This window comes from Somniosus microcephalus, chromosome 27, assembly GCF_052327205.1.
Source record: "Somniosus microcephalus isolate GS21.2 chromosome 27, FLI_Smic_1.0, whole genome shotgun sequence".
Classification (NCBI taxonomy): domain Eukaryota; kingdom Metazoa; phylum Chordata; class Chondrichthyes; order Squaliformes; family Somniosidae; genus Somniosus; species Somniosus microcephalus.
In genome coordinates, this window is record NC_141013.1 from 8,650,733 (window position 1) to 8,664,800 (window position 14,068).

General features: G+C 42.6%; 1 protein-coding gene across 8 annotated transcripts in view; it reads left to right on the forward strand.

The window, feature by feature from the left end:
• The window catches only part of pias1b (protein inhibitor of activated STAT, 1b), a 153,699-nt gene that overhangs the window by 113,491 nt on the left and 26,140 nt on the right, over positions 1-14,068 (forward strand). For all 8 annotated transcript variants that reach the window (XM_085968468.1, XM_085968469.1, XM_085968474.1 and 5 more), the window contains 3 exons: positions 3,858-3,963; positions 9,776-9,849; positions 12,065-12,225. In XM_085968468.1, the coding sequence (XP_085824594.1) occupies positions 3,858-3,963; positions 9,776-9,849; positions 12,065-12,225 (341 nt within the window). The remainder of the gene's footprint in view (positions 1-3,857; positions 3,964-9,775; positions 9,850-12,064; positions 12,226-14,068) is intronic.

Here is a 14,068-nt window from a genome sequence, read left to right on the forward strand (position 1 = left end):
ACCAACAATGACCGATACTGTGTGAAAGTTTTGTCTAAGTTTCAGGGAACCAAGTATCCTCCCTGAGGAACAGGAAACTGGGATGATGTAACCCAAAATGCAGGAAAAGCTTATGACCTAATGCCAGCAATAAAAACAAGGGTGTTATTTTATAACGTTACTGGTTTGTACAAGGGGAAGCAGCGTGTAAAAAACATTCAGTAGTTGGAAAATGTTTCCCCTGGCTGGGGAGCCTAGAACTAGGGGTCACAGTCTCAGAATAAGGGGTTGGCCATTTAGGACAGAGATGAGAAATTTCTTCACTCAGAGGGTTGTGAATCTTTGTAATTCTCTACCCAAGAGAGCTGTGGATGCTCAGTCGTTGAGTATATTCAAAACAGATCGATAGATTTTTGGATACTAAAGGAATCAAGGGATATGTGGCTTGAGCAGGAAGGTGGAGTTGAGGTAAAAGATCAGCCATGATCTTATTAAATGGCGGAGCAGGCTTGAAGGGCTGAATGGCCCACTTGTGCCCCTATTTCTTATGTTCTTATGAGTGAGCTCCCCAATAGCTCATTTTGTAATTATACTGCCCAGTATGGAATTGAATCATGAAAACCATAGATAGGGTTCCAGCTTCAATTACCAGTCTATGCTGAGTTAGTTGATTTCAGCCAGAGTAGCAGTTGGGCAGTAAGGTTAGCCTTGGGCTAGGGATGGAAAGAAACTGCCTTGGTTCTCATTCCTAATTGCTATCCAGTGACTCCATACAGGTGTGGGGACAACAAGAGGATCAGGACTGCCCTTCAACACTCCTCGCACATGGAGGGAACTTAATTTGAGGCGCCAGGGAACAGTTGATGCCAGTGGAACCTTGTTAAAAAGAATAAGTCAGGACATACGGAGTAGGTAGGAGAGGAAGGTACCTTTAAGTAAAGGGATAATTATTGCTTGATGATGCAGCTGCAGAAATGCAAGTAAAATGACAGCAGCATGGTAGCCCAAAGGGTGGAACTTGAACTTGTTTGTAATTTTCCTCATATAGTATGTTCAACCCAATATTAACTCTCGACTAAGGAAAATGCTAAGTGGAGGCCGGGCATATTCCTGGAGTAAGGACCAGCCAGGTTTAGCTTCTCTTGTGCATCTCCACACAGCCTTGTGTCAGATGGCTGCAGCTACAGGAGCTGATGGTCTGCTTTTTGTCCTAACTGAGAAAGGTGCGTAGAATAAAGAGAGTACAGGTGGTGTGAAGTGGGTGGGAATAAATATTTTTAAATGCAAGCAAAGCTTTTCTCATAAGGGCAGCCTGATTTTCTTATCCACTCAGTGACTCTTGCGACACAATTACTGTACTAATTTTTGTACTCCAAATTTCTCTCTTAGCATTTGGGTTTTTTAAAGATGTATTTTCTCATTACACAGAGTTGGTACAAAATACTTAACTGGATTCTCCAGGGAAAGTCCTGTGATAAATGCAATTCTGTGCTTTGTATTCACTCTCCTGGGTTGACATGCTTCTTGAAATTATGTGCTTATTATGTGAGGCCTCTGCCTGAGATTTGTCCAATTTACTAAATCCACTAAAAAGAACCAGTTGTTTTGGAAGTGCCTTTGCATTTTGAAATGGGAAATATTTGTGGCATTTCAGTTTCAAACAGGAGCGACTTGGTTGAGGAGAACTTCAGTGAAGTAGGCTGGGCAGTGAAAACCATGCGTGGATTGCTTTGTCTTAATCTTTTGGTTCATGGTTGGTGTAAGAATGCAAGTCTGAACTGGGATAGCACACTTTGCAACTCAGCACCAGCTGTTATGATTCTCAGATCATAACATTGTTGACAGATGTGGTTGTAACAGTTTTTGGCAAGCTCTAACTGTTCGAATTCATGACAGAGTGGAACTTTTGGTTGTTAATTGTAATTTTTATCATATCTTAAGGGTGGCAAATTTCAGTCACGATCAAAAGTTGTCTTTGATCATCCCTACTATGGTCTTGACTTGAGCTTTTACTTGAGTATTAGTGCTGATGGGTTAGAGTGCAATGTTTTGCTGGTTGCCATTTAAGCAGTGTTCTTAGAAAGAGCTGATGTAATCTGAGATTCAAAAATTTGGCCGCAGTGGTTCCGGGCTTGGGAGCGAGACAAAATAGTTCAGAGGCTTGATCGGTTTAAGTATTGGATCAACAAACAGCCCTCACTTTAAAAAAAAAATATTTCAAGAAACACTTTGCTTTCCAGGCCTGTTTATTTCCTTTTGCTTTGTAACAGAAATACACTTGCAAAAAGCAAATCAATGCCTGGAAAAGTACAGTATAGTGCAAGTGTTTCCATTTTCTCTTACATCAATAGCTTGATATCACACACTCTGCTGTGTATTCAGGATCTTTTGACAGCCAATAGCTCCTCCCCTCCATTAAATGTGATTTATACATTTATTTTATTGACTGCATGAACCAGGTTTGGGTATGACATAGTGAGATGTGCATTCAACAAAGTGTTAGATTTCTGTTAGAATAAGTTCATATAATTTTGATGTAAATACTTGAGGTACCATCCAGGTTTTATTTTTCTGCCTAGAATGTCATTATTACCTGGGCCTAGATATTTATATCCTCCTTGGACAAAACTACTGTTCCTGCATCTAACTGTACAGTTCAACCCATATCTTTTGCCTTTGAAACAAGTTAACCATGCAGAATTCTTTGAATCTGCATGCAAATACCTTTATGTATTTTAAATGTAATTTGTTTAGGAAGCTGTGCAGTTTGTAAATCCTAGATTTACAAACAGCAGTCCACGCACGCTATGGGACCTTGGGGGTAGGGAGTCACAATATCATTTTCTGTTGGTTTGAAGCTAGGCATGCAGTGTGTCCATGAGCGCAGTGTCTCCAGAATTCCGTATTTTATATTTGTAGACTTACTAGCATTATTTGCGTTGTTGTAAATGATCATTTTCCACAACGACAGTATTTTTCTTTGGGCCGTTAAGTCTTTTGGAAGTTGGGGTAATGGGCCCCAGGAGTATGTCACTATTTGCCAGGGGTCCCCCGCACAGGAAAGTGGTCTTAACCAAACCTAATAAATCAGTAAATTTGAACCACATTGGATATTAGTTTGAAGTGGGCTTGGGTTTTCTATTTACTGACTACGTTAACTCTAGAAGTTTGAACGATTAGTTATTTTTGGACCCCTGTTTTGTACTCAAATAGTACATTGTGAAGAAGTTTTCTGTATTAAAATGTCATTACCAGCTTCCCCCCTCCTGAAGTAAAGACACTGACTCTGGAGTATGATGCCATGGGTAAGGGTTAGCCCAGCTCAGCTGTGCCTCACCCAGTTGACAATTCTTCGGGTGTGAGTCTAGACTGTGAATACTAGTGAACGATTTGAGCACAGAGGTCACCACAGCCAAGCCCAGTCCTGTTCTCACCTGCTGTCTATCAGGAGTCGCTGGGTAACAGCTCGGAGTGAAAATCATGGTTGATTTGCTTCTCCCCACCAAATCAGCAACACCAAGGGCAGTTGTAGTGTCACAAATGCCTGCTGAGATGAAGTAACTCAGACTAGGAATCAAAACTGGGACATTCTTCTCTGCATGCTGTGGTACAACATGGGACAATGCCATTTCCATCATTGGATATAAATATATTTACTCTATAAAACCTTGTTGTCTTCATTTCCAAGATGGTTATAAAATGTTAATGTACACATAATCCAGAAAAACAAATGCAAACTCCAAATTTAAATTTATAGGAAAATATGGTTATTTAGATTTGATAAGAGTATATGGTTTAACTGCAATGCTTGGAGATGACGTGTTTGAACATTGATGCAGTTAACATGGTTGACGAGTGTGCACATGTTTTTTTTTCAGAACTACTCCATGGCAGTTTACCTTGTAAAACAGCTATCTTCTGCAGTGTTGCTTCAAAGACTACGGGCAAAAGGAATAAGGAACCCGGACCATTCCAGAGCATTAAGTATGTACAAATTGTGGGCAGGTAGATGTTTACATAGGTACATTTGGCAGTTCCTTTGTGTGATAAAAGCCTCTGACACAGTTCAAAACTTTCTATCCTTTCTGTTCAGTATTGGTGTTAATCATTTCATCACAGAATTTAGTCTGAATCTAGTTAAAAATGCTCAGTTGGTTAATCATGTGTTGAAAGTATATGTTTGTTGCTCCCATGTAACTTGGGCCCGTAGGTCTAACTATATTTACCTTCGCCTCCCCTACTGGGTATATCTCCTTTCCATTCCATTCCATTCCAGTTCTGAAAGTATGATGGGAGCTAGCTCTGTGGGTGACGGCAGCCTTCCAGTACCTCCCCCAAGTGTCCTTGGTTTTCCTCTGTATGGTTAGACAGTGAGTACCAGCAGGCCATTTGACTGTAAGGGATGGATGGATGTCACAGCTGAATCTGAGCCTTTGGCATCCCTTGTCCCCCATGCACAATTTCCAGGACGGCTCACTGGCCAGTGACCGTTGTGAGAACCCTAGTTGGAGTTTTTCTTCTCCCTAGACCAAGCCACGGAGACTGGCTATAAAACTTCTACAACCACTGCAGCTGAGTTTGGTTGCTGATTTAGCACTGGTCAGTGATCCAAACCCAGGTCTTCATGGGCCATGTGGCACTCTACCACACCATTTGAAACTTTCTACAATATATCACTGAGGAAGATTTCTGGAGAGCATCCCAATAGAAAGAACTTGTATAGCGTGCCATTTAGCCAAGTTATTTCAACTGGCACAATTCTCTAGCACTCTTTATGGGATTTGCTGTGTGCAAATTGGCTGCTGCATTTCCTACATTACAACTGACTACACTTCAAGAAGTACTTCATTGGCTGTAAAGCGCATTGGGACGTCCGGTAGTCGTGAAAGGTGCTACATAAATGCACATTTTTTCTCTCTCAAATGTCGAATGTTGAACCATGAGAGTTAGGGACCCAGGGAACACTACTTTTTTTTGTTTTCAACTTTTAGTTTTTAATTTTCTCCAGTTTTTTTCCCCCTCCCTTCCTTTGCTGAGCGTTTTTACTCCGGGTTTTATGATTCTACGGGTGCCAGGTTTTGTGCAGTACCCTGTCCAAGTGGCCATTATTTATGAGAGTTTTGCCAAGCTATTCACTCGTGGTAATCATCACAGCTGAGCCCAATCCTGCCCTCACCCAATGTTCAGAAATGCATTTACTGATGGATAATGTTCAGAAACTGACTGGTTTTTCTCTCCCCTAAGCCAAAGGGCGAATGTAGTGTTCTAGCTGAGATTGATTAACTTGGTGCAGACCGTTTTGGTCTGTATTCAGTTCTAACTAGCTGACCCACTGGGGGAATTCCCTGAGTGTTTTTTTGATCTCCCATTCATTAGGATCCTCCAGGAGTTAAAGCAGGAAATTATGTTTCCAGAAGCATACCAATTTTAAAAAGTCACTTTTGTTGAAACGTTAACCAAATTCACAATCTGCTTTGCCTTTTTGAAGTGTATCTGTGTTGGGATATGCCAGAATTGTATTTGCTCTTCCGCGTTTAACTGCTCTGCTGTCCTGACAGTTGATGTCGCATTAGAATCTGGCTGTAGCTATTTTGGCCAGTAGCCCAAGCAGTCACTAATTGACTGATCAGGCTAAGTGATTTCTGTTTACAATACAGCTCAGCTATTTGAAGAGCTCAGAGCACTGCTGGTTTGCTGTTGAAAATGAGCAACTAAAAGTAGGACTAACCTTAAGAGCACCACCATTCTGAGTAGTGCATTGGTGAAACTGAGCATCTAATTACTGTTCAGCTCTTTAAATTAGAAATCACTTCACTGCTGGTCGACAACAATGAAGGTTCCAGCACAAACGATGAAAAATCTACAATTAATATAACTGGGGTTTGGCAAGTTTGATTTGAGGACTTATTCCTCATGATCACAAAGTAGATTCCACCGTACTCTTAGTATTTTATTTATTTTGAACTAGATACAAGGTAAAACAAGGTATGTTGAGTTAAATTTGTTTCTTATTTTACCCCTTTTTGTTTTTATGCATGAGTGGATTCACTAATTTGATTATGAACATTTCAGTAGTTTGTGCTTACAGCAAACTCCCCAGGGCTGCTCAACTTGACTTGATGCAATCTAAAAGGACAAAGCCTTTCCTCCACCCCTTTCCACACACTTCACAGAATCCCCACAGTGCAGATAGAGGCCATTTCGGCCCATCGAGCCTGCACCGACACACATCCCACCCGATCCCCGTAACCCCTACACCAACACATATCCCACCCTATCCCTGTAACCCCATGTATTTAGTCCCCCTAACACTAAGGGTCAATTTATCATAGCCAATCAACCTAACCCGCACATCTTTGGACTGTGGGAGGAAACCGGAGCACCCGGAGAAAACCCACGCAAACACGGGGAGAATGTGCAAACTCCACACAGACATTCGCCCGAGGCCGGATTCGAACCCGGGTCTCTGGCGCTGTGAGGCAACAGTGCTAACCACTATGCCACCCTTAATTGTTATGAAACCACCATCTATCAAAACGTAATCTTGGCAATTCTGGATACAAGAAGTGATAGAAAGCCGGATGCCACCGCGGCTCTGCTTCTCCTGTGTGGTAGGCTTGTCAGAGAAGTTGCAGTTTTCAATTTTTGCCCCTGAAGGTGCTGGTTCACAGTTCCACAAATGCCTGGAGCGCCTGGTACCTCGCCCTAGGGGGCCAATCTTAACACCTGAGCCTCGACAGCGAGTGTTCACAGGCTATTGGTCTGTCAGCTGCATCACAGCTGAGCTTGACCCTGTTCTCCGGCAGAGTCCATACATGCAGTTTCCAGCAGGGGTTAGTGAATGGCGATTAGGAATGAGAATCCTGACTTTCTTCTCCTGCATCCTCTTTAGTACAGGATCCGAAGCTAATTGTAGTTCACCCAACTGCTGCCCCAGCTGAATCAGAAAGCTCAGTGGAGACAGATCATCAAATCTTGGGCATCTTATTATGCATGGATCATTGACACTAGGCAATGCTTTTACCCATTTGGTTATTGGGGAGCAATGGTATATTTAAGAGTTAATCAGAAGTATAACATTTAGCTTCTATCATGCAATTAAGTCCCTTTCAACAAATTTCTGACCACTGTATTTTGCTGCTGTTTTTCTCGTGTTCATTTTCTCTCTCTGAGCTCTCCCCTTTTTTCCCCCTCTCGAGTGCTCTGCTATTTGTATATTGTGTTAAGACCGAGGCTGTTGGTGCCAGCTGGCCGTTGCCGATGCGTGGCCAGCAGAAACCTGAGAGTTAACTTACCAGCTTTAGGAAATACCAGTAAGCTTGCTTTTAGGGTTCCAGGTGTCGGTGCCAGTAGTGGGAGTCTTAGCGCAGTAAAAAGGCAGCTTAAAGCACTCTTCCCAACATCGCATGAAACCTGCTCATTGAAAGTAGTCAAGAAGTCTCTGTCTCTGGCTGTAATTTCTAATCCTCCCAGTTATTATAGTAAATGAAAGCTGAGTTAACCCATAATTTGTCTCCCGTTTGTTGCTATAAATGGTGATTTTTGTTTGATCCATCTTTTCGGAAGACCTGCACTTTTGGGTTGATTCCAGAAGTGGGAGATGCTGTGCTGCTGCCTTTGCTTAGCTGGAGGGCCACTGCCAAAAGTGGCTCTGCACAACAAAACGTGAGCGGGGGAGGGTAGTGGGTATTGGTGCTGCCGCAGCTAGTCACTAAAGATCAAGTCCAGCTAATGACATGTGTTTCTGCCCTTGGGTGGATTCGGATAAAGGGTGAACTAGCTGACCTCTCCTCTCCCCTTCCCTGCCTCTGCCCTCCAGCCCTTCCGTCTCCCTTCAGCGGGGAGGATAGGAATGATGTACAACTGCGATATGTTTGACAAAAATTCATCATGTTCTTGGCAGCTAGGTCTGGAATGCTGGGCACTGCTGGGTGTGAAAGAAATGAGACAATGGCTTTCTAGCGTACACTCGACTGTTCCTCATTAGCTGTCCTTTTTATTTAGTGTGTTTTTATTTCCAATCCTGTATTTTTTCTTTAAAGTGTAGTTGACTTTGTACAGGGTAAGCTCTCTATTTACTGATTAGAAATCTAGAGAAAAGCGGGGTGGGCGGAGAGCGAATCTTGATCCAAGAGCCGTTTGTTGTAGTAAAGTAATATGTAGAGGTAAACTGAAATGTTCTGTTAGCAGGAGAATTGCCTGTCACTTAGGTCACTCGTAGCCAGAAGCTTCCCATTTCCTTCCAGCCCCACAGGGTTTATCCTGTGTAGGCAGATCATGTGCGGTGGTTTTGTGGTGCCTTGATTTTTAACAGGAAGGGACAACAGAGGAAATGTAGGCTAGATTCAGACATTAAGTAAATATTTATGTTCACACTTTCAGACTGTAGCGAAACAAAACGGCCAAGTCACTGCTGTTCCTGTCACCCATTTGCAGCTGTACAATGAGTGTTTCTGATTGTATTAAGATAAAGCCTGGTTCCTCTAAACTAGTGGGCACTGTGCAATGGAGTACTAAACCATGCCAGATCAGAAGGTTCCAGGTTTGACTCCTGGTCTCTGTTGTTAAGTGATCTCAGCCAGGATGGCAGTGGAGGTGCCACAATCGGCCTGCCTGCTGAGGAAGGGAAAATAAACTAGCATTCCTGCTTCTAATTACTGTGCAATAGCTCCTGCTAGAAAATGAGTGTGTGTGGATGTCGGATGAGGACAGAATGGACCGCTCTCTCCGAGACACCCTAGTCCACTCCTCTATCACCCCAAACAGCCCTTCCCCTTCGCCTGGCACCTTCCCGTGCAAGCGGAGGAGATGTAACACCTGCCCCTATACCTCCCCCCTCCCCACTGTCCAGGGCCCCAAACACCCCTTCCAGGTGAAACAGCGATTTACTTGTACTTCTCGCAATCTAGTATACTGTATTCGCTGCTCACGATGCGGTCTCCTCTACATTGGGGAGACCAAACGCAGATTGGGTGACCGCTTTGCGGAACACCTCCGTTCAGTCCGTAAGGGTGACCCCGAGCTTCCGGTCGCCTGTCATTTCAATTCACCGCTCCATTCCCACTCGGACCTCACCGTCCTTGGCCTCTTGTACTGTTCCACGGAAGCTCAACGTAAACTCGAGGAACAGCAGCTCATCTTCCGATTAGGCACTCTGCAGCCTTCCGGTCTCAATATTGAGTTCAACAATTTCAGATCATAACCTCGGCCCCTATTTCATTTTCACTTATATTTTTCCACTCCTTTCCTTCCCCCCCCCCCCTTTCCTTTTGTTTCTCTCTCACACCTGGCAGCTATCTTTTACCCTGCCAGTACACTTTACACCTAATCACAGCCTATTACCATCTCGTCTAGCTTCTAATCTCTTTTACTTCTTTTGGTTCTTTTATTCTTTTGTCCGATCGCAGCCCTGCCTTCGATCTAGTTCCTTTTCTCTCCAGTTTTGAAGAAGGGTCAAACCCGAAACGTCAACTCAAATTTCTCTCCACGGATGTTGCCTGACTTGCTGAGTTTTTCCAGCATTTTCTGTTGTTATTTGAGGACAGAATGGGGTTTGGCTGTGATTACCCTCGAGTTGCAAAGCCGTTCACTATCTCAACTTGCACATGAAGAATTTGAGGGAGGTACGGAGGGTTGTCAGAACCTGTGGAACTCTACCCCAGCAAGAATTGATGTTTCTGGGGAGCGGGGATGCTCTAGCATGTACAATGGCTGTTTTGTATTAAGATAAAACCCAACCAGCTGTCTGAAGTAATTCATTAAAAAAAAACATTTGTTTCTTCTCTTCCGCACACAGTCAAAGAGAAATTAACAGCGGATCCTGATAGTGAAATCGCCACAACCAGTTTGCGGGTGTCTCTGTTGTGCCCTGTGAGTACAGCCATATCTGAATTATTGATGGTTAAATTGCCTTGTCCTCCTCTTGTACAGAATCACAGTGTTCATTAACTGTTTGGGGGCTGAAGTGTTTTTTTTAAATCCAGTTTATTGATAGCTGGCTCTGAAAAGATGTGAATTATAGATTTAATAACTCATTACTGTTTCTAGTACAGCGTGAATTCTGATTTTGTGCTTGGTGTTCTGAAAAGCTGTTGCAGTTGATCGGTTCACTGATGCCGAGGTACGAATGTACTGGAATAAAAACAGAAAATGCTGGAAATGCTCAGCAGGTCAGGCAGTATTTCAAGCATTTTCTGTATTTATTTGATTTCCAGCATCCGCAGTATTTTTCTTTTGTATTGATGTACTGGTCTAGACTTTGAATTATTGTACCCTAATGTATACAAAACATGAAATACAGAAACTTCAAGTGCACGTTTGGTGATGGTGTTCCTCTTGTTCTACTAATGATGTGTTAATTGAAACAGTAAATCTTCAAGTGCCCATCATGCAAACATTTTTCCAAATGATTAGTTATGAAAATGGTTTCAATTTTTGGTAAACCATCCATTTCTAACACTTTGTATTGATGTAATTTAATTCATTTTCTAGTTTCTCCTCTTCCTGCTTCCTCTGCCCCCCAACGATTTTGGACCCTCTTTACATGACACCACCAGACATTGCATTTTATAGCTTTTCACTACACCTGCATCAGCAATTCTGCTTCAGGTCTTCCCAGAAATAAAACTTTTTTTTTTTAATTGTTCAAAAATAAAAGTTACTCTTCCCCACCCAATTTTCTCCCCTCCTCTCTGAAGGGGCTGGCTTATGCTGCGGTACAGTTCCACGAGTGCTGGTAGCCCAAGTGGGCGTTCTTCATGCGTGAGCCTAGGCGGTGAGTGCTAGCAGGCTAATTGATTGTAGGAGGCATCACAGCTGATTCTGTCCTCGCCCTTGCCATCCGCTCACACACACTTTCCAGCAGGAGCAGGGACCCACAGCTTAGTTTTCATTTCCTTGGCCCAGGAGCAGTGAGGCTAATTGTTGCGTCCTGTCTGAGATTTACTAACGCTGCACAGACCATGGGACCTTCTGGTCTGTATAGCAGAGCACTTGTGTTACATTGGGTGGTGCCTTTACCCATCAGAGAGCGCAAAATAAATAGAATTCAAGAGTTTGCACAAGAGACATTAGAAGTTTTTATAAAAAATGAAGTACCCAAACCGTGGCAGTCATTGCCCCCATTTGTGTGCCATCTACAGTTGGTGATTCCTGATTCTGTTTTGTTGGAAACGACGGGTCCCTAATGGGTTTGCTTCAAATAAATATTACACCCATTTTTGGGACAGTTTAAAATAAAATGGAAAAATGCATTTAAGGAGAGGCTAGACAAGTACATGAGGAAGAAAGGAATAAACCGTTACGCTGATTAGAGTTAGATAAAGTAGGGTGGGAGGATGCTCGTGTGAAGCATGAACCCCAGCACAGACCAGTTGGGCCGAATGGCCTGTTTCTGTGCTGTAAATTCTGTGTAAAAAATATGGCTCAACATGACTAGCAGGAAATTTCCTTGGAGAAATTGAAGACTGAATTCTGCAACTAGAATTTGAGTTCAAGTAAGTATTTGTTGATGTAAATATGTAATGTGGGGCCCACTCACCACATGTTCTGACCATCTACATCGACATCTCGAATTTATCCACCTACTGCTGATGGATTAACTTTCGCTTGAAGGAATGTGGAGATGCCCCCAATGTGTCTGCATTTGGCTAATATACATCATGGAAACCATAGATGGTTAGCTTTGAATTTACGAAATAATTATCTTTCATGTGCAAAGGGAAAATGTGAATACATGGATGATGAGTCAGCGCCTGAAAAATCGGCTGGCAATTTTGGGTGGGGCCTTAAGATTATCATGCATCAGCATTGGGGATTTATAAATGACAGCCTTCTGTTACCTTTAGAAATAGAATGCCTTCTCTTGTGGTTTTTGGCTAATAACTTAAAAGGCTTCTCAACCTTCAGACGCGCCGTTTCTTGCTCGCTCATTGTCAAAGCACGAGTAAAATAGTCAATGTGTCCATTTCATGGCGCCTCACTTCAGTGAAGCTGCAGTTCAGCGTTTGTTTAAAAGAAAGGTGATGAGTGATTGTATTTGTAATCCAGATAATTTGACCAAGATCCCGTGTGTTTTTGTTGCCAGCTGGGCAAAATGCGGTTGACGATCCCATGTCGTGCAATAACCTGCTCGCATCTCCAGTGCTTTGATGCAACGCTTTACATTCAGATGAACGAGAAAAAGCCTACGTGGGTTTGTCCTGTGTGTGATAAGAAGGGTCCTTATGAACATCTAATTATTGATGGGTAAGCAAATGATGTTGGAACTTCAATCAAAGGAAATACTATGCTTTTGCTCTCTGCTTGTCACCTTGGTTTGAATGGTGTTTTTGATTGTAAGATGTGATTTTTGAGCTATTTCTGTTCTGAATGCACCCTGAGGTGAAAAACGGTTTCATGTCTGTGTTGAACAGCTAAATTGAATACCGTGGGGGGGAAATGTAGGTCTACATGGAAGATGGGGTAATCCTTTTACTTGCATTTTAAAATAAAATTGTGTTAAATTTATTTTGAGAAATCTTATAAATATTTATATTATTAACACATCATTAAAATAGAAGTGTTTTGTTCAGGTGCCCCCATCAATTATATGGTAAGTTTGAACATATTTCTATATTTTAGATCATTTCTCTGGCAGCAGAGTTTATCTTGTATATAATGCCAGAAGTCAAAATTGGTGATCTTTTGTATAGTACAGTTTGTAACTTTAGTTTTTCCTCATATTTTCTACCCATTGTGTTACCTGTGCTGGTGGGTACTGTACTTGGATTAAATGGAGTCTGTGCATATTTTCTCAATACGGCCTTAAAATGAAAATTGTTGCCCTTTTTTGTTGAGAAGAAACTTCTTGCCTTTACAAACAAGATTTGAGTGACTATATAAAAGGCGGTAGTTCATATGATGTGGTTAACAGTGAGGACGAAGTGCTGCCTGCTAGCCCAGCTAGTAAATGCACTGCACGCATAACACTGAGACAGAGACCAGAAGCTCCCGGATCCTATTCTGCTGTGCTGTTAGCTGGTGGTAGTGGTTGCGCTGCTGCAAATGCCCTCCGCTCCTGGGTCAGGGAGGGGGAAAAATCTACCTGAACTCTCACTCCAAACTGTTAAATAGTGACCTACTGGAAAGTAAGTCTGTTGACATTGATTGAAAACAGTCAGGCTTGGCTGTGATGCTACCCACGGTTCCTGTGAGTCTTTGCTGCGTACAATCTCGCACGAATAATGGCTAGATACGGTTGGGCTGCCGGCAACTGCGCAAGAGTTGGTGTCTCCAGGAGAGATGGGGAGCAAATTAACACAAAGAAACAGGGTGAAAAATTGCACTGGGGGAGAGGGGTGGGGGAGAAAGGGAACAGTTCTTTTTCAGCTTTGAGCTGAAAACTTAAGCAGCTTATCAGCGTGAGTGATGTTTGTGTGTTTATCCATCCCACTCCAGTTTGCATTTTTAATCCTCCCCCTGCTTTCTCATGGTTTCTATTTGTGGCCTCTTGCACCTACGCCCTCTCTTTTTCCTCCTCCCCCTTTAACTAACTCCTCCTCTATATCCAAAGATCTATTGCTACACTGCTTCAGGCTCAATATCCTCTGGTTTTAAAATCTAAGTAACAAGTCGGTTTGTCAAATGAGGAATTATTTTGCAAAAGATTTACCCGTCACACTCCTGGGGTTGGGGGGGGAGAAAATAATTGAGTTTTTATTTAGGAACAGTTTCTCTCCAGCTCACTAGTGGATTTTATTTTAATCAGCAGTGTGTCTGAAGTGTCACTGCTTTGCTTTATCCAGTTGCCTGGCTTTGGGGAAAGTTACAACTGGCATCGAGACTGTAAGACTATCTGATAGCTTTTTTTTTAAAATTCGCTCATTTAAATTTGTCCTTTAGTTACGTAAAAATGGCCACTTGGCTGAGGTTCCAGAGATTTGGTGCCCCAGGTGGGAACTGTACCTCGGCATGAGTCACCTCCTTCAGGAGAGAAGAAAATTTGTCGGGGGGGGGGGTGAGAGACTTTTTAAGACTAACTAGCTGTGGGGTATGCAGGCTGTAAAGCCGAGAGAGTCAACAGTTCACATTAAAAATAAAAATCAGTGAT